General features: G+C 30.5%; 1 protein-coding gene across 8 annotated transcripts in view; it reads right to left on the bottom strand.

The window, feature by feature from the left end:
• Positions 1–20,526, bottom strand: part of Cnksr2 (connector enhancer of kinase suppressor of Ras 2) — a 246,287-nt gene that overhangs the window by 84,515 nt on the left and 141,246 nt on the right. For 4 of the 8 annotated variants that reach the window (XM_015992153.3, XM_015992151.3, XM_015992155.3 and 1 more), the window contains exons 9-11: positions 16,370–16,516; positions 6,739–6,872; positions 3,452–3,663 (exon numbers count right to left, since the gene is read on the bottom strand). In XM_015992153.3, coding sequence (XP_015847639.1) covers positions 3,452–3,663; positions 6,739–6,872; positions 16,370–16,516 — 493 coding nt within the window. The remainder of the gene's footprint in view (positions 1–3,451; positions 3,664–6,738; positions 6,873–16,369; positions 16,517–20,526) is intronic. The other 4 variants (XM_042269571.2, XM_015992154.3, XM_076562774.1 and 1 more) reach the window with 1 other exon arrangement.

Here is a 20,526-nt window from a genome sequence, read left to right on the forward strand (position 1 = left end):
GTCCTGTTTGTAAGGAACATCTCGATTAGGTTAATGGGGGTGGGGAGATCTACCCTAAACGTGGTGGTACCATTTCATGAACTAAGATACCAGAATGAAGGAAAAGGAGAAAGTGAACTGAGCATCAGCATTGACCTCTGCTTCCTGACTGCGAGTGCAATGTGACCAGCTGCCTCACGTTTCTGCCATCCTGACTTTCCCTTCATGATAGACTGAACTGTCTGTGAGCCAAAACAAATACTTTCTTCCTCCAGCTGCTTTTGTCAGCTATTTTGTTGCAGCAAGGAGAAAAGTAAAACACAGGGTATTTTCAAGTGAGCTCCGTATTTTCATATATACATATACGATACTTTAAAATACAAATGTACTAAGAGATATTAAACCGAAAGTATGTCTCTGTACTATGGACTGTGTCATGTCTCTTAAGAGTCTCAAGATCCTACAGAAGCTTTTTAATATTCTGCTGTTTGCAAGAGGGTTTTCCTAGTACTCTAGGCTTACCCACAACTCCCTCTTTAGTCCAGGCTGAACTTGAACTCACAGTAATTGTGCCTCAACCTCTAGACTGTTGGAATTACAGGTGGATGCTATCCCATTCAGCCTAAAGTCTAATATTCTTTATTGTAAACATTCCTTGAGTAAAGAGGTAATGTAAAAAGTTATTAGGAGAGTATTGGTGGGTCAATTTACAAATTGGAAAATGAGAATATTTGTGACTAAGAACTAAATTGAATGTTCTAAGTATAAAGGACGTATATAGTATATCTGAGGTACCATTCATGAGCTAGTAAGTTAAACTATCATTTGTTGAAAAATATGAAATGTGAACTTTTTGTACTTTAGCTTGTTCTGTAATATATTCCAGAAGGATAGAGAATTTCCCCCCATAGTGTTATACTTGGTATGTTCATATAGTGGGACTACATGAGGGGGTCAAATAAAGAAGTTTTCATTGATTACATAGCAAAATATGAGGTACTCTGTATTTGAAGCTTTGAGGTTTTGACTTAAGGATTTACAGAAACCCTCAGTATCTCAGGACTAGGTCTTGAGAAGTACCAGTTATTTGGGTATGGCAGGCATTTAGAAATCCTGGATGACAACGATTTAACCTTTGAAATTCAACATAAACATCATGCTTGCTTGACTTCCTAGGCTTCAATTCAACAGCTAACATATTATATACATTTTTCTACTTACCTGAAACAACTTTGCTATCTTCTAATGATTCTTACCTTTGCATTATGCCTATCTTACAGGTAGCATTTAAGTTTTATTGACCCTTGTGTCCCCAGTGCCTGGATGATTTTATGTATATAGCAAATATTAGCTGAGAGAGTTAACAGATGAATTAGTTTTGGGGAAAATTATGGAAACAAATTTCCTGTTACTGATAGGTATATTTCATCACTTAAGATCTGACTTTGAAAGAGTAAATATATTTAGCTGTTGTTTGCTTGGAACAGTCTTCAAGTTGTACCTGAACATCTCTGTGCAACTATCTACAAATATCCATTCTAAAAATATAGATTAAATAATACTACTTTGAGTTATGATTATATTTTATAATTAAAAAAAGCTTTGTTGACTTCTTTCTCTCTTGCTGAAATATGCACACATTTATTTTCTTCTCAGCTATTACAAAGAAATACCAATTATCTATAGACTATAGAAATTTTCTAAAATATAAAGTGTTTATTTTACTGGGAGAGGTATGTTTTGTGGAACATGACTGAACCTTTTAAAGGTAGTCTGAAAGTTGTAACAATTTGTACCTATTCAAGTAAGAACCCAGTAAACATTTGACTGTATTTGGTGATGGTAATTTCCCCTTACATAAAGCATTTATCTAATCTGATATTTGTAGAAAAATCTAGTATGTAAGAAAGTAAGAGTAGATGTACTATATAGCCTACTAATAACTGATGGTCAATATGTACTTGTGAAATAAATAAAACTTTTGTTTTTTGAGACAGGGTTTTTCTGTGTAGTTTTGGTGCCTCTCCTGGATCTCACTCTGTAGACCAGGCTGGCCTTGAACTCACAGAAATCTACCTGCCTCTGCCTCCCGAGTGCTGGGATTAAAGGTGTGTGCTACAACTGCCCAGCTAAAACTTTTATATTATGTCATGGGTCAAGGCAAGGAGGGTTAACAAAGATGAAGACACACCTCTATACTTCAGTATTACAATATAACAGTACAGAAAAAATTTCAAATACCTCTAATATGTGACAGTCGGACGTAAGTGCAACCATAATAGTACAATTAAGAAGTTATTTAAAATATAAATACTTATTCTTATGATAACGAAACACATGCACAGAGATGAACTTGAATGTAAGTACTCATGTTCTTTTAAAATTTCTTTATTATCATCACTATTTGTGTGCATGTGTGTATAGGGGTTTGTGTATGTGTCATAGTACATGTGTGGATATACCATGAGGTACCATGTGCCAGAGGCTAGCTTCTGAGAGTTGTTTCTACTTTTTCATTGGGTTCCTGGGTCCAAACTCAGATTGTTAGGCTTGCACAGCAAGCACTTTTTACCCGTGGAGCCAACTTGCCAACCTTGGTTTCTATTCTTAAGTTTAAATTTTGGCAAAATCTTATGTATATAACTTCAGCAAATAGCTGTAAGGAAATTGACCATGTGAAGGAAGAAATGACTGCTCTTGTGGGAACAGAGGATGGAGCCTGGGTGAACTAATCAGGAAAGATCTTATCTTTTCCCAAATTTTATGTTCCTCACTCTAAGGGATTCATTTGAAACTGAACAGCAAAAAGCATAGACTTCCAATTAAATCCATTCGTTTTACATTTTAGGTACCTTTTTGGGCAAATATTAGAGATACACTGTATCAGTTTCTACTACTTGTGACCATGTTACCGTCTTGATTATACATGGAAAATGGAGAATCAATAATTAAAATTCCTAACATATCAACTCTAGGTTAGTATATGCCCTAAATAAGGTTTGTCCTTTCTAGTTAAAATTTTCCTCTAAGATCAATCGTACAGCTTCTTAAAAGAATATAAAATCTAATACCATATTTTCCTCAGAAAAGTCTATATAAAAGATTCTTTAAAACTCCCTGAGGATTAAGAAAATGATTTTATTTTAAAGAAATCATGTTAGTTATTAGTACTTATACTTATAAAACTCTTGCCTTATTTTAATTTTGTCACCTATCATAGAGGAAATACATGTGATTCTAAGATTTTTCACATGCCATTCTGAGTTAAAATCTTTACTAGTCTTTGGAAAATCTAGAACAATTTCTAATATCATGTCTTAAGTTGTTGATATTCTACTTAGAAGTATATGATGTCACTGATGACTTTTAACTATTTAGGAGGAATCCAGTAGTCTCACCATTCTTAAAGGGAATCAAGAGACTCAGGGCAGATACATATTCTTACATAAGTGAGGGAAGAAAAAACTCTTACCATAGGTCGGTGTGCTTTCTCGTCTTCCTTGACTACTTGATCTTCCTTTTTCATATTCATAGCAATATAAGACAGTATCTTCTTCCACAATGTTAAACCTCTTTCGATATTCCTGATCCAGAAATGAGTTTGGGGATTCAGATCCCTTATGAACTGGCTTGCCCACCATATGTCCTCTGAGATCTTCACAAGGAAGGTTTCCCTTTTCATCCCTAAAGCAAAGCGAAGGTAGAGGAGATGGCTGTAGTATTAGGGCCATACAAAATTACAGGAGCCTTAAAATATAAATAATACCATTCCCTTATGATGTATCCTCAGATCTTTATAAGATTTCTTTGAGAGCTATAGGATTAGTTAAAATTACTCATATTTTGTCCCAAACAAGGATAGTGAGGCCCAACGGTTAAATAACTGGCCTAAATATCATACAGATAATAAATGACAGCTACAAATACACCATGGATCTTCTAACTTCTGCTTTAGCTCATTTTCAATGTGTCATGCCATAGGAAGAAAATTAATTTCAGCATATAAATGAATTTTATTTGAAAGATAGAAACTAGGTATAATGCTAACAAATTTACCATGTTTTTCTCCTATCTTATTAGTTTTGATAGAATTTGTGTTGCTGAAAAACAAAGTTCTTTATGAGTCTATCACCAATATACAGAAACACTATGTTTTTATGAATTATATTAGTACCACATAAATAAGTATTATGAGAAGTTCAAACAGCAGGTTATTAATGTAAATGAATTTTAATGTTGATGATTACTATAAATATTCAAAGTCTATGTATTTCCTGAGAGTAACAAAGTTTATATAGAACTCATTCAGAAAGGCTACATAAAAATTACACATTAGCAATCTCTTATGGAAAGAGGGTGGAAAATATGGTAAAATAAGGAATTTAGGAAGGGGATTTGGGGGTCAGCAAATCCACTTTTTTATCCGTAATAATTTAAAAAGTATTTAAGAAATAATTTAAGCAGAACATTTTATGGAATTCTTAAATTTTATTGTTGTTATTTAAAAATAGTCCTTTACAACTTTCTTTTGAGCTTTTGTTATAGTAATTTCATTTTTATTTTTATGGAAAATTTCACATGTGATCAATACATTTTAATCATATCCATCCCTCACTCTCCTGCTCCAATTTCTCCTAGGCTCCATTATATCCTCCCCCATTTATATCTTTTTTCATTCCCCCCCCCCTTATAAGTTGTGGAACTTTTAATGAGCACAGCTCAAGTAATTTGTGAGAATGTCTAATTTGGGATTTTTCTTCATGAGTAGTGTGAGGTGCAAGGTCATTGTTTTTAGAAAGTAATGGATGACTGCGCTCCTAATGAAAGATCCCTTCTAAGATTAATTAAACAACACCTTATTTATCTTATGAAATGTTTCCCTAGGTATCTGAGAAATTTTTTTGTTAAAAAAATTGGTGTTTTATAACATGACTATGAATATAAATGCTATGTTTTTTCCTCTCATGCATCATTGTGTTTCACTGATTATAGGTGTTCCTAGTCACCCTAAAGAGTACCATAAATTAGTGCTATCAAATAAGAAAACATGAATTTTATATCAAAACAAGACTAAAATCTTAAATTTGCAAAATAAACGAGTCATATTTTAATTAGCTTCTATTACACCATATAAAATAGTGCTGAATTTATAAATGTATGTCAATTTAAGAATTATGAGTCTCAGCCTACCCAAAACCCATATTTATACATCTTTATGAAAATGTTCAGATATCCGAATGTAGAGAACTAAAATCCAAGTATTTAAATATATAGAAAGCAACAAATAATATTCTCAAAGCTGACTCAATCAGAAAGTTGTCCTATTAATTTATTTTATTACCAGGTAAAGTTATCATTTATATAATCATTTACCTTTTTTACTTGCTAAAACACATGCATTGCTTACTATCAAATTATAAATATGTAACTAGTTCTTAGGAAACATAAAGAACACAAATATAAATCTCAGTGCAAATTTCATTTTTAGTTAGCTGAAAGGTCTTCTTGGACTAATTGCCTGGTATTTTTTGTTACTGTTAGCTCTCCACTGAAAAGAAATTGACATTGCAATTAGCTTGGAAACAGTTGTAGTAAATTCATAACACTGGAGTAAGGTTATGTTTATCTGTAAATTTGCAGATATCTCTGAGGCCTGTGAAATGAATACTAATGCAGCTTGTAGCATGAAGTAATTCAGACCTATTGATTTTCCATGTTATATTTATATAGACATTCTCTGTGGGAGAAATTGCAAGAGCTGGCATTTTCTATAATACAGTGTTATGGAGAAGCAGCCTTTTACCAACAGGTCAGGTTTATTAAACATATCTATATGTAATTTACTCAATAATGTTAAATTCGAAAATGTACCAAGCAAAACAAAAGTTTCTAGTGGAATGAAGCAATAATATATACAAGTTCGTATGCATAATTAACTATATATATGTACATATGTATGTATTCATAGTATGAGTTTCTGAAGAACTTATTGCATTCACTGTAATACAAATATTTTCCATTTTCTTAAATTCATATGTGCATATACAAACATAATAAATGTATGCCTATGCTCTAGATTTAAGGATTCAGATTTAAAGATCATTGTTCTAGTAGGTATTCTTTACATTTAATGAGACATAGTAGAGTTAATAAGACAAATTAGTTATTATAGCTCATAATTGTTTAAGGACCTATAAAATATTCATTTGCAACATAAAGATATTTTGGTTAAGTATAAAATATAACTTGTGTTATGTTTATATATTATCAAAATTCCTATCTTATAAAAGATATCCTTACAATATTCCTTTAATGAGCACCTAAAATGTGAGATAGTAAATACAACTTTTCACTTTTATTTAAGAATGTATTAAAAGCATCTGTAAACTCTATCCATTTAAAAACATATGAAATGTTTTACATGAAATTGACATTTCTTGAAGCTTCACAGGTAAAGATCCCCCGTTATTATTTACCCTGTATGATAATTTTGGTTATTTAATATTACTCTCCTATCATACGAGGTAATGTGTGTAGGATACTCACTGTCCAATGAATGTTTAATAAAATTTGGTTGTTGTCAATATTAACAAAAGTGCATTTGCTATAATGAGAATTGCTTTCTAGAATGTGTTCACAATGCCCAAGAAACAATATTCCAAGTGTTTGTTTTTTTATGAACTGACTTCACAGCTTAGAAGCTATTAGATTAGCCTTTAGCTAGAAGCTGCCCAGAATAACACCATAGGTTGTTTATACCTGGGAATATATGGTTCTGCAGGAGGTGGGGGAATGTAGAGATCCTGGAGGGCAGAACTGTCTCTTTTGGTGGGTGTACTGATGGTGCTGGAGGGCGTAGCAACGCTGCTTGTGGGACTTCTAGGTATAAGAGGCTGGTTAAAATGAAAAAGAAAATACATACGCACACAAACAACACAAAACAACAACAATGACACATAGTTATCATTTCAAAATGATCAGTTTGTGCAAAGTTTTGAACTTGGCTGAAATCAAGAAAAATGTTATTTACCATATGGATATTTCTTTGATCTCCCCCAAACAAATAATATATTATAGAATTTTCCATGCAGTTCTCAACTCACCTTTTCAGTGGTTTAACCTTCCAAAAGCTATTTATAAAGTAAAAATACCATTCAATGATTCATAATGAGAAGACTTACATCACTCACAAAACAAACATATTTAAATTAACTTTGCCAGAATCAATTTTGAAAGCTAATAAAAATAATTCATAAAAGAATTAGCTTCCTCACATCCTGACTGACATTTGACAAACTATAGTGTTATGTTAGTAAGAATGTCTCAGATGCTCAAAGAAGGTAAGAAATGGCTATCAACACAGGAGAATATTTTCTAGGAAACTGTACTTCCTCTCAACATAAACACAGGTAGGTGTCTCTTCCGAGCCATTTTATATTAAATCTTCAAAAGCATGGTGACTAAGGTGACGTGATCATTTCATCATTCACAGGCACGTAGACTTATCTATTATTTAAATTCATCTTTGGTTGCATGCCTATAAATCTCTTGGATCTAAGTGTTGATTGGAAGTTGCCTTCTAAAGATACAGTATAAACCAAAGTAATCATATCAGTCTTAAGAGCAATTCCAATTCTAAGATTCATGTTATTTGAGAATAATCTTGTGGAATGAAAAATTATCCTAAACTGAAACTCAAATTCACAATTTTTTACATTTATCTTATAGATCTTACTGATTAACTATACATAAAATTAATGTAAACATAAAAATCCCAATGCAATCTCAAACACAAAGATAATGACCACAAAATGAATGGCATCTTCATATGACAAAATGGTGCTATTTTAGTCTGGATGAAACCCATTTGACATATCTAGATGATAGACTCACAATTCTACTACTTCAACATGCATTTCTGGACACTCAAATAAATGCATATTACAACTATTTTGTACTATAACATTACTTTCATACAGATAACCAAAAAATGTTTGAAAGCCAGGCATAAATACAATGGAAATTACAATGTAGGTCACTGGGATATGCTAACACAAATTGGGACTCAGTTAATGAGTTTGACCTTCCTCGTTACACAGCTCACCTTAATAGCTTGAACTCACACTTTCTGCCAAAATGATGGTTAAGTTTAAATGTTATGTGAAATCAAAATTAAAAAAAAAGAGAGACAGGGACAAGGAATGATAATGTATGAAATCTTAATTTTCTATCATATATGATGATTTGAAATTGTCAGAAAATTTACACATTAATTAAATAATTTTAATACATTATGACAGTATGCAATAAATCCTTCCCTGTCTTATAATATAATATTTTTTGGAATAAAATTCAGTTAATCTATGCCTGTCCTATAGAAACACAATTCTTGGCAATGAGAAACTGAGATATAGGTGACTAGAAGACTCATTTGTACTGATGAATGCCATGAAGCCAAAGATATTAGACAAATGAATTCTTTCTAAGGCTGTGTTTCATGCCACTATAATATTTGAGTGAAAGGTTCAGGGATACATACACATGCACACACACTCACATTCCTAGTTACTGCAATATGACTGCTTATAGGTCTTTTATTATCTGTTATCTTTTAGCTCTAAATACAGACAACCCTAATAGACATGCAGTAAAAGAAAACCTTATTACACAGCACATTAATTTCTAATACTTTAAAATCAATTTACTATGAAAGAAAAATGAATATTTAGTATGCTTTTTAATACACTAGTATGTACTTTAAAATATCCCAATAGTACAAGCGAACTTAAACCACTTTCTAGTAACACAAGCTTTTAACAAAAAGCCATCTAACTTAAATTTTTATTGTTTTTCCTTTATTTTAAGGTTACAAATTGTAGTTTGAAGATGTCTCTCCATTCCTTTAGTGATCTATAGAGTTTTTGTTTGTTTTCTTAGTACCTACTTTCTTCTCCCCACTCCCCAAAAAACAAAGAAAGAAAAAGGGAATTGTAGTTAAGTTTTACAAGGGTATTTAAATATGCCTTAAGTATGAGGTAAAAACTTAGAATATTTTATTCTGCATACTTTTCCCTTCTAGCAGATTTAAGGATTAGCAATGCCAACTTCCTTCAAATTTCTATATCTATACATTTCTATTTTCAACAAGGAGTTGCTATTAATGTCATCAGTAAATGTGAGTCACTATATTATATTGAAAAATTAATATAAGAAAAAAATCTTAAAATGTTGAAATAGATGTCAGGTTTGATCATGTTACCCTGGTCCAATTAATTGAACTGCTTTAAAAAATCCAACTTGTTTTTACAGAAAAAAAGAGGAATTAAGTCAATTCTGTTGCTGAGTTCAACTGGCTGTTTATTTTACTGATAGGTAAATCAGAGGAAGTGTTTTAATGCGTTCATTTTGTGGACATCATCTGGCTTATCAGTGTGCCCTAAACCAATTAAAGATCATACAGTAAATACTCAATATACAGGCAAATATCTTTGTCTACTACTTGTGCTATTATTATCAAGCTAAGCACAGTTAGAAAGAAAACATTAATTTGGAGAGTTATGTTAAAAAATCAACTTTGACATTGGCAATGGAAAAATAAACTGTGTCCTCACTTTAAAAACACTGTGGACAAGAAATATTATAAAGCTAAATGACTGAGAGAATTTTAAAATCATTCAGAAACTTTAGGAGACAGTAAGAGTGTAACAGCATAGAATAAATGACAAAATTAAGATGAAATCAATTCTTGAGAAATTCCTAATTGTAACAAGCTGCAGGAAAAAACAAAACCAAAAAACCCATCTACCATTAGTATGAAAATGGCAAATTTAGTATCCCTCAATTAAAAACTAAGTATCTTTCAGAATTGAATTCAAATTTTAATAGGTATATTCTTTGACTAAAAGTTTCAAGTAAGAGAATTTAATAAAATTAAGCTATAGCTCCTCTTATCCTAGGAACATTTATGTAAATCATTTATTTATAACATAGCATCATCGTAAAAGTTATAATTGTAATAGGAAGGACTTGCATTTTAAGTAAAAAGAATTAATGCTATTTTTCACAACTTTAATGTTTGGTAAAATGTGTATGGGAAAAACTACTATCAGCCATTAAGGATATTGTTTTAAGACTGAATATTGTCATAAAACTTCAATATAACACAGTACTGTGATATGGATTCAAGTGTTTTTTAGATCCATTTTGAATTCCCATTCAAACGATTTTATTTAGAAGGACCTGTCATAAAATCTAGTATAGTTCTTATGCCATAAAGTTTTCCTTCCAGAAATTGAACAGCACTCTGTCACAGAAGACCATTTTGTGTGTGTATGTGTACATTTATGTGTATGTATGTGTGTGCATGTATGTGTGCACCTTACTCATGTAAATCAAGTCTGATAAATTATTGTAGAACACTGCTATTTATCCTTTTAAGTTCAAAATCCTATGCATATTGTTAAATGTACATTTAATGAGTACTTGCTATTGTTGTCAGGACTCAGAAATCTACTTAGAACTTACATATGCATTTTCAGTGTCTGTTTATATTATATAAATATCTTAAAGACATATTCTAAAATATAGTATCGTACAAATCTTTCCCCAATATATGAGTGAAAACTTCAGCAATAACATCTTACTGATCTTTACACATTGATGGAGGGTTGTAATTGTCAAAGAAAATTTTTAGCTTTTACAAGAGATAAGTGGATCATTACTTTAAATCATTTAATAGACCAAGCCTTTTCTTCTTTGTATACTCTAATTTTAATATCAAAACTAACACATCTGTACAGTACTGATATATATATATATATATATATATATATATATATATATAACATATATGTGAAATGTCTCTATATATATCAGTGTATAAGTAATCTCTATGGTAAAGATTATAAAAAAAATGTCCACACTTAAACTAAATTTGTATTTTAAGTTTCACTTGAAATATCTTATATTTTAAGATCTTTGGCAAGCATATCTTAATTTAGTTGTCTCTCAGTAAATGATCCAGTGAAGTTAAGAGATATAAAAGTTCTTAATGAAACCAATGACATAGAGGCAGCCCCAATATTGAAATGTTAAAAACTGCAATAGTACTTAGTTCCAAAGTTCACTTAGGTCAAATTAATACAAAAACTCGTTTTTCCCTTTCAGGGACAAAAATATTAACCGAGATACAAATGATTACATTAAGTATATAACCTAGCCATTCATTTTATTTATTATTAGAAATAATCACAGACTTCAGCTGACCACAATACCTCAATTTTCTAGCAGAGGACAGTCTTTAAGTCCTTATACAGTTCAGGCACATTCTTATTAAATTCCCAGTACTGGTATCATTTACTACCAGAATATTGCTTTATATTAACAATTATTTCTTCGATCATTTTAACAAATGTTCCAGAGAAAATGTATTCTGGGTTTGGAAACAAGAATTTGCATACAATCTTGTACATTTTATGACCACAAAAAGAATGCTAGATATAATTTTAAAAAGTAATGTGTACATTTGTATCCTGGCCAAACTTTTCCTAAGTGATAAATTATATTTGAAAATAACTTAAGCAAATAATTGCATGTGTTTAAAACTTCTTCCTCAGTTTCACAGATTCCACTATAATACAAATTTATAAATACAAAACATTTGTGATTTTTATAAGCATGTAAAATTTCTGTTGTTCTTACTAGACTATAAAGAAAACAATTTTTTTTCAGACCATGGGTATAATCAGGAGACATTAGACCCTTGAATTTAAATACCACAGATATATGGACACAAAAATATGTATGTTGTTATACAATATATAACATAGCCTTTGGAGTCATATTACAAAATAGCTTTTTCCACCAAATCATCTGTACATTGTACTGATGATAAGATTAGTATATGTAATTTTGTGCTGTTCAATCTCATATGCATAATTAAATGGCAATATTAAAATTGAAATTATATGTTCCAAAATATAGTTAACAACATTCTGGGATATTAACTGAAGAAACTGCATTGGAAATTGAGGTTTTACTTGAAGCACTTTACATTTTAAGATCTCTGAAAAGCATAGCTTAGTTTAATTGTCAACTGTTTAACAATGGCTCACTTTGCATGATAGGTTACTTATTATTTGTAGTAAGTGTTAAAACATAAAGGCATTTGGCTGAAACCCACAAATATTACTTTGATTCTTTGATTGCTTAAACACTGATGAACTACAATTGATATGATAGCTGCTTGTAGTTATTTCCTAATTTGAGCATGTAAAACACAGAAATTCTACTGCTGTCTAGCCAGCACAATTACATTTTTAGTTAAAATTACTTTCTAGTGTTACACCTCATATAAAATATTTTCTTCACAATATGTTTTAAAACAACTCTCAAAAACATACCCTCCACTAATGTTTGTTTAATAACATCAACCTGCATCTTGGATATTGAAATACATTTTATTGCTACTTCTGTTTTGACTTTTACAATTACTTTAACCATTTATATTTGTATGTAGTTTAAATTTAATGTAATCACCATTCTATAGTTGTTATACCAACTGATATACAAAATTGACTGCTATTGACTATTTCCTTTCTGCTCAAATCATTAAAATATCCTGTAAATTGCCATCAAGATTAATTAAACAATGAAATGTAAGTACAAAATCACAAACCAACACTAATAAATATGGCATCAATATATGAGATTTATGGAGTAGAAAATAATTTAGGAATATAATACTCTTCATATAGCTTAATATTAATTTATATAAAATATTTTGAATAGCTAAATCATTTTTTCAACTGTAGCATGGATTGTTCTGAGATGTTTTTACCCACCAAAAGCTGGGTTCTTCAACAGTTTTAAAAATTCAGTGATTTCCAGGGATGATTTAAGGAGATTTCTTGGTAGTGTCCAGCTAATTGTTCCATACATCTCTTGTAAGAAGAAAAGGACTGCCCGTATGTTCTTGCTGCAATGCATCTTAATTCAGTACCACAAACTTCTAAACATGTACTTGTGGTCTATCCACTACTCCCTGAAATTTATTTATTTCACTGACAGAAGAATGTGACTATATGCAATCACCATGCTTACCCACATCCTGGAAATTAGCAGAGTACCACTAAGATGGTTTGCAAGCAGCTCTCAGAAGGTAAGATACCCCTGTTTACAAGACTGTATCTCAAAGACAGACATCTCTACCATTTATGAAAGTATACAGATGACAACAGAATTCAATTTTTCAGATGTAATTAAATTTGGTCACTGTATCTAATTAAGGGATCTTTAAGACCTTCACTTCTATTATCAAATGTTTGAGAAAATAGAATTTTATCAAAAGAGCTGCCAAATTTCATGAAATGTGCTGATGAAATTTTTCTGTGAGCATGAAGTTGAATTGTATGCTTTTGCTTATTTGGCTATGATTTCCAAAGAAATTCCAAATCAAAATCTGCCATTGCAGTTAATTAATATTAAATGGCCCTATTTTAAACAGTTTAGAAGTAAAACCTTAGGATACATATATTTTATTTGTATAAATAAAATGATTACTATGTTTGTTAAAAATCATTGATTTGAAAAAGATGTATGCACTATTTTTTTGGCCTCCATGTTAAATCAATTGTAATATTTATTTGAACAAAGGTAGTAGGTAAGTTAAGCCTGGTATTAAGAAAATGAAATAGACATGCTGATTTAAATAATTTCCACAGATTCGCTGTATAGCTTTTAACTAAGCTAATTCCTACTAGATTACTGGTATATTTGACAAAAAGAACCAACATAATACAAACTTCAAGTTGGCATACTGATGATTTATACTTAAGTGAATTAATAGGCATTCTGGTTTCAGCCGATTTATATAGATACCAGAATTAAGAAAACAATAATAATGCCACTTGTGTCTACACAGAGGACTGTTTACTGCATTAGCTTTTATGGTTCACATATGAGGCTGGTTCTCAATAACTAGGAAGAAAAATACCTTAGACAAAGGTATGAAGTAATCCAAAATTGCCATCAAACCTCATCCTATTATTTGACTTTTCCTCTCTGGTACAGTCTGCATTCAAATCTCTTGAAATTTTAGGAGTTTCCACTTTTTCTTGTTCTCGAATCTGTATTCTATGAAAATTCTGATCAGGTAGTTTCTATTAAGCCTCAAGGTGTATTGATTTAAGTACAAGCTTAAGCCTTAAGCTCAAGAAAGAACTCTATAATGGTATAATAGTCAATCCTCAAAATAGGTTATGGGATCATGTGGTGGTGGTGCTCTTGTGAAATTACAGAGCATACCCATTCTTACTCCTAAGAATTTATTTTAGAATAAATAAATAAACTGCGAAGAAGACTTAAATTAAAACCAATTCTTTCCCTTCTGCTTTGCAAAAGTCAACTTTGAAGCTATTTTTCAAAGATGTTAAAAGTAGTTATGTTTTCCCTAACAGACTTGCTTATCTAGAGATGGTGAACTTTGGGCAAGACGTTTTTAGGTTATCCCAATTCAGTTAAATAGCAAATTTACAAATGTGTTGGTATATACACATGTACTTATTTAAATTATCTCCCCCCCCCAATTTTAGTATCATGAGAAAGTAAATAAAAATATTCAGCATTAGTGAGAAATGAGTAATGTAAGTATAATTAATGATCTGATAATGCTTATTTAGAAGCATTTAAGAATGAACTTAAACAGTACCTTAAAATATGATATAATTATATTGTAAAGAATGATGAAACTAATTTTAAAAGGTCTTTTCCCTCTAACTGTGAAAAGAATATATAGCATGTGTATGTGTAATATATAAAATACTAGTTTTGGGATTATTTTACTTTCTTATATAGAAATGTTAATTGCTATAATATTCATTTTCCACTTCAGTTTATACTACTAGAAAAAGATCTAACAATGAAATAAATTATGATTTGATTTTCTAGACAGACTAGTTCACAGTACATGGATCAACATAAACTAGGATCGATTTGGTGTTCAGGTCCCATTATGAAGACGAAGAAGAGTAACAAGTATACAGATTTTTAAAGAGGACCATGTAATAACTGAAGTGTGGGGCTCTTCTTCAGTGTTCCCACACCTGTAAACTTTGAAAAAGGACCACTGGCATAAACAATAGAAGATTCTAGACTAAAACAACAAAGTAATTTATAATGCAGTGAATAAAAAATTATATTATGGAGAATTTTGATGTGCTTACATATGACCTAATGAGGCAAATAGCCTAAGAGCTTTAGCAATCACTAGATATTTTGGTTTAAATACTGTAAATCAAATATATTTAGATAGATTAATGCAATCTACTTATTCATTTGAAAAATAGAAAAAGTTTCACATTTGAAATATAAAGTTGTTAACATTGGAAGATTTTATGTGTTTTAATATTATCTAAATCTAATGCCAATTTTGAGGCTGATAAGCAGTAAAGTTTAAAATAATGAAAAAAATAATATTCATAATATTCCTTTAATGGAAAATTTACTAGAAAAAATTTGTGACTTGTAAAGTGCACTATTAGAAAGATTACTAAATCTTACATAATAGAAACAATAATGCAGCTTTTTTCTTAATATGAAAGATATTCAGTAGTCTAAATTAGATGAGCAACTATTTAAAAAAGAAAAAAATCAACTGGACTTCTACAAAAAGGCAATATTCTACTACTTTAAAAACTGAAGATTTGTGAAAAAAATTCAATGATATGTTTAAGGATTTTATCCTGATTGAAATAAAAATGTATTAATTTCTTGTCTTTGTGCAATCACAATATTTTCTATCTTTTCAGTTATATAAATTATTATAATGAAGTTTCATACTGATGGAAATGCAAAACCTCTAATGTACCCCTCACTCTCACTTTGCTACTGCAGAGGATGGACAGGTGAAAAATGAACTCTCAGGAGGAATATGCTAGTTAAATTTTAATTGCTAATTTAAAAATTAAATTTCTACTCTTTATAAATTACAAATTTATTTTTTGATTTAAAGTAATTCTATAAACTATCTGCTAGCTTCTTCCAGAAGTGTATGTGATTACAATGTATAAAATGTAAGATTATGTAACAAAAAAATAAATCTCTTAATTTCTTTCCTCTCCATATTTGGCATGTAACAACTTGTGGATTTTTAGAATTGTGCTTTAAATTTTTAATTGAATTAGTGTTATCATTTGGGTTTTACTTATTCTTTCAAATTGCATCACAATTAAGCCTATAAGGATAAGCAGTGAAGAGATAATTTCACAAACAAATTTTCAAAAGCATACAAGATTAATTCATATGCTGCTGAGATGAGGCACAAAAAAGAAGCATTATTGAGATAATCTATGGCTAAAATGATGGTGTATGACTTATGATTAAGCTTCATTACCTGCAGAGCAAGGGGCTTCCATCTCATATTTTTCAGTAAAGCTGGTGCTGAGGTAAGCATGCTCTGAGGTCGCTTTTTCAAAGTTAAGATAACACCACTCGGGTCCTCTCGTAGTGCATTCACCAAATTTTTCAACTGCCACCCCACCTGGTAACCAGCAAAATCATTACAATAAAATTGAGGTACAGTACTCAAAGATTTCATGTTCTCCCCCTTTAATAAGATCAGTAAAAAAGAAATCACATAATTGGAGTATCATCCTACCTATTTTCAGGAGATATATATTCAAGAAAGAAGTTTTATTTTGAATTGATTAACCATATTATTGCATTAGAGTCCATATAATAATGAGACAACATAATGGACATTTACCATATCAAAGCGGAGACTAAAACATATCTTGCCATTCAAGTGATTTGGAATATAAAGAAATTATATCACTGTTTATATCACTTAGCTGCTAGGTCTAGGCCCAAGCTCTTCATAAGTACAATTTAAAAGTCCACATGCCAGAAAATGATGAGTTGGCAATCCCCTGAGCTAACAAACCACACCACATGCTTTCTCATCACCATCTTTTAGAGATATGTGACTACAAGTGTCTTTAAATTAGCCTGATATTGCAGGTACTGACACACCAAAGAAATAGTCTGATGCAAGGACAGCAGCACCAGTGAAATAAACCTTTTATCATGTTATAAAGATAGATTTAAAAATGACATGGTAATGTTACTTCAGTGCAGCATTTATTGGCAATGTGTTCCAAATAACCCTATAAGCTTAATATATTGTGTGCTAAATTTAATGAAGTCATTTTATTTAAATATCAGCTCAAAACAATTAAGTGAGATAGTAAATGATTTGAAAACTGGCTTAATGAATATTCATGTTAAATTATTTTACTAATCATCTTTAAACAATTTTAAACATAGAAGAACTTTTGTTAGTCTGCTTTTAAAATGGATTAGTGATGCAGTATCAGGTAATTAAGGTCCCAGAACTGGTTAATTAAAATGTATAATTTTAAGGAAACATTAAAAATAAATTATTGTATTATTTGTTTTTAAAAATAAATTTCATATTAATATTAAATATTAAAACAGAGAACCATTTATCTGAAGTCTAATGAAGTTTTATACAAATATACTGGGTTAAAATTTAAGTTGGATTGCAAAAATAATTCAGGAAATGTTCTAAACAGTGATGTAGTTACTTGTAGGCACCCAAGTAAGTTACTTGAAGGCACACAGATGTCTTTTGTGTGCTCTTAATCAAGTTTTTGTCTAGAAGATATTACTCAAGTGGGAAAGAATAAGCACTTCCACCAAATGAAGCAAAGATCGTAAGAGACTATGAAGACTTAATCTGGAATGTATCCATTGTACTTTAATGGCAGATTTTTGATATATTTATTGAACATTCTATAACTGGTAAATTCAACCACAGATGAACTGAGTGGAGACAAGAAATCAAAACAACAAAACAATGGTGCTTCAGTACTCAAAATCTTGAATATCTTGGCTATGGATCAAAATGAGCAGTATGATAAATAAGAGGGTACTATTTTTGAAAAAGAACATTAAGGCAGATCTGCTTCTATTATGAAACCAGCCAAATACTTCCTATTGTCTACAAGAGGAGATCATTATATATCTAACATCCATTCCGATATCTGATTTCCCTCTGATAGCTAAGTAATGTCTTGATAGCCATTTGTACAAGCTGAGGGCAACATAAGTGAATGTGAATATGGGCATTCATTCATATTCTTGCCCCCTAATGAAACCTAATATTGAATTACAAATTTGAAGGAAGGCAAACTCTTCATACAAAATTTATAAACAATTTATAAATGATAATCATAACTAAATTTGTAAATTAATTAGTAATTAAAACAAGCAATCAATAACTGATAGTTTTCAACAATTCATTGCAAATTTATTTCTATTCATGAGTTTCTTCATATTTCATTCTGTAGAATCACTATGGACAGTTTAAGACATTTATATACTTATTTGTTTTTGACATAGGGTCTTGCTATACGGTTCTGGGTAGCCTTAACCATGTGAACTTTTGATAATATTCTTGCCTCTGCTTCCCATGTAGTTGGATTACAAGCATATATGACCAAGCTGGATTTAGTTGAACACTTTTAAAGTTTCATGCTTTCCTGTGAATTGTTCAGCTCAATTTCATTTGTCCTTTTCTATTACACTTTCTATATAATTTCTTAAGTAATTAATTAAAAAAATTAAAATTAAGAATTACTTGTCCATAGAACATGAAACTGTTTCTGGAAACAGTTTTAATTTGAATATACTTTAATTTTACCTGAATGTTATTTAATCGCCAAATATTTGAATATATAATTTGACTACATTTTAATCAACCTACCTACTATCACTTAACATAATGTCATCGATGGTTTCAACTAAAGCAAATAAATGTATATCAAGAACCATATGCAGTAAATATGTTTGGCTCCCAAATTCTATTTTCATTATCATAAGGAAATGTCAGGTCAAATATGTGAAACTGTACAATTAAGGCAGGATTGTAAATGATGTAAATGTTCATTATGAGGGGATATAAAATTGTGTGTGAAACAAAAGGTCTCACGGTGGCAAAAATAACTTAGTTTTGTTAAAAATGGATATAGATATGGAAGGCAGAATGAGATGTACAATCATTAATAATGATTAATCATTAAGGGGAATAACATACTTTCTTCTTTATACTTATTTGTTTAAATCTTACTGATAAACATTTGAAAATTTTAAAAACAATAAAACACAAGATTTTAGTCTACAAATAGTATATTTTGTCTAGGATATTTTGAATTTCATGAGCTAATCAGAAGAGCTTACTATATGAAAAATGTCTACTCAAAGCACAGAATTAAAAAGGTGCCTCTACTAAAACACCAATAGAAATGAGAAATGAAATCTTCTCTGAATTGCATTTTAGATGACTAGTAAAAGCAAATACAAGTTTATTAAACAGGTTTGTTCAATAAGAACTACATTGATTTTTTTTATTCCATGACTGATTTTCAGTAGACACACGACTTAAGCATTAGGCCCATTTCACATAACAACTCTGGAATGGAAATGAAGCTTGATGAGTAATTTACATAGGAGAATTGTAATTGGATGTGATGACTTTATCATTTGAATGTCTCCTTTATTTCCTCGGTCTTCTTTTGAACTTAATAATTTAGATAATTTCCAATTATTTCATATCTTTAGTTCCTATTGTTTTATGTTGTCAGACTTAACAATTGTCTTCACTGAATTAGGAAATGTGATGTGTTCTTACAACTTCAGGCAAAATGATTCCCAGATATGGTTCTGTGGTATAATCACATTCTTGCAGCCATATAATGAGGTTCAAAGAATTCTTGAAACAGAGTTATTACTCTTTGCCTTATTGACATAATTATTGTTGACAAATAATAGAACATAGATTGAAGGTGTGATATAATGAGGCATACATGTGTGTTACAATTCTACGAAGGTTGTGATCCTCCATGCAAAGAGCTAAGTGTAAGTGCACAAATATCAAAAGAGATAAACTACACAAATGAAAGTTATTCATTTTTTCAAGATTAACTTTCCATTTTCTAATTTATGTTTCTGGCTAGCTTTAAAATATCAAGTGTGACAGACTTAAATGATAGAAATCATGTAGATATTTAATAGCAATATGGAAAAATAATGGCATTCTTTCCACTGGTTTCTGAGTTCTCATGTACTAAGAGACACAGAGAACTTGAAGAAGTGAAGAGAAGACACCCTAACGTTTACTAATATTAACAGTATAAGTCACCAATATTGGAAGGAAACAAAGTATTGAATTTAAAGATACTAGGCTATGAACAAACATGGAAAAACCTACTAACAAATCAAGCTGCATAAAGAATTGCTTGGTTTGTGAATCAGTGAACTCAACATCAAGAACTGTTTCAATAATTTGCAGTTCAAATGATTACAAAACTTCCAAAGTCACAATATATTTCAGCTTTAACAAGAGGGTTGGGATAAAAAAGATAAGGGCAGATTAACTTGTGAAGAGGAACATGATCCTGCTCCATATCTGCCTCCTTATCCTCTCTTCTTGGGGTCTGTATGAGCTAATATTTTATGCTGTCTTGTTAT

This window comes from Peromyscus maniculatus, chromosome X (assembly GCF_049852395.1).
Source record: "Peromyscus maniculatus bairdii isolate BWxNUB_F1_BW_parent chromosome X, HU_Pman_BW_mat_3.1, whole genome shotgun sequence".
Lineage (NCBI taxonomy): Eukaryota > Metazoa > Chordata > Mammalia > Rodentia > Cricetidae > Peromyscus > Peromyscus maniculatus.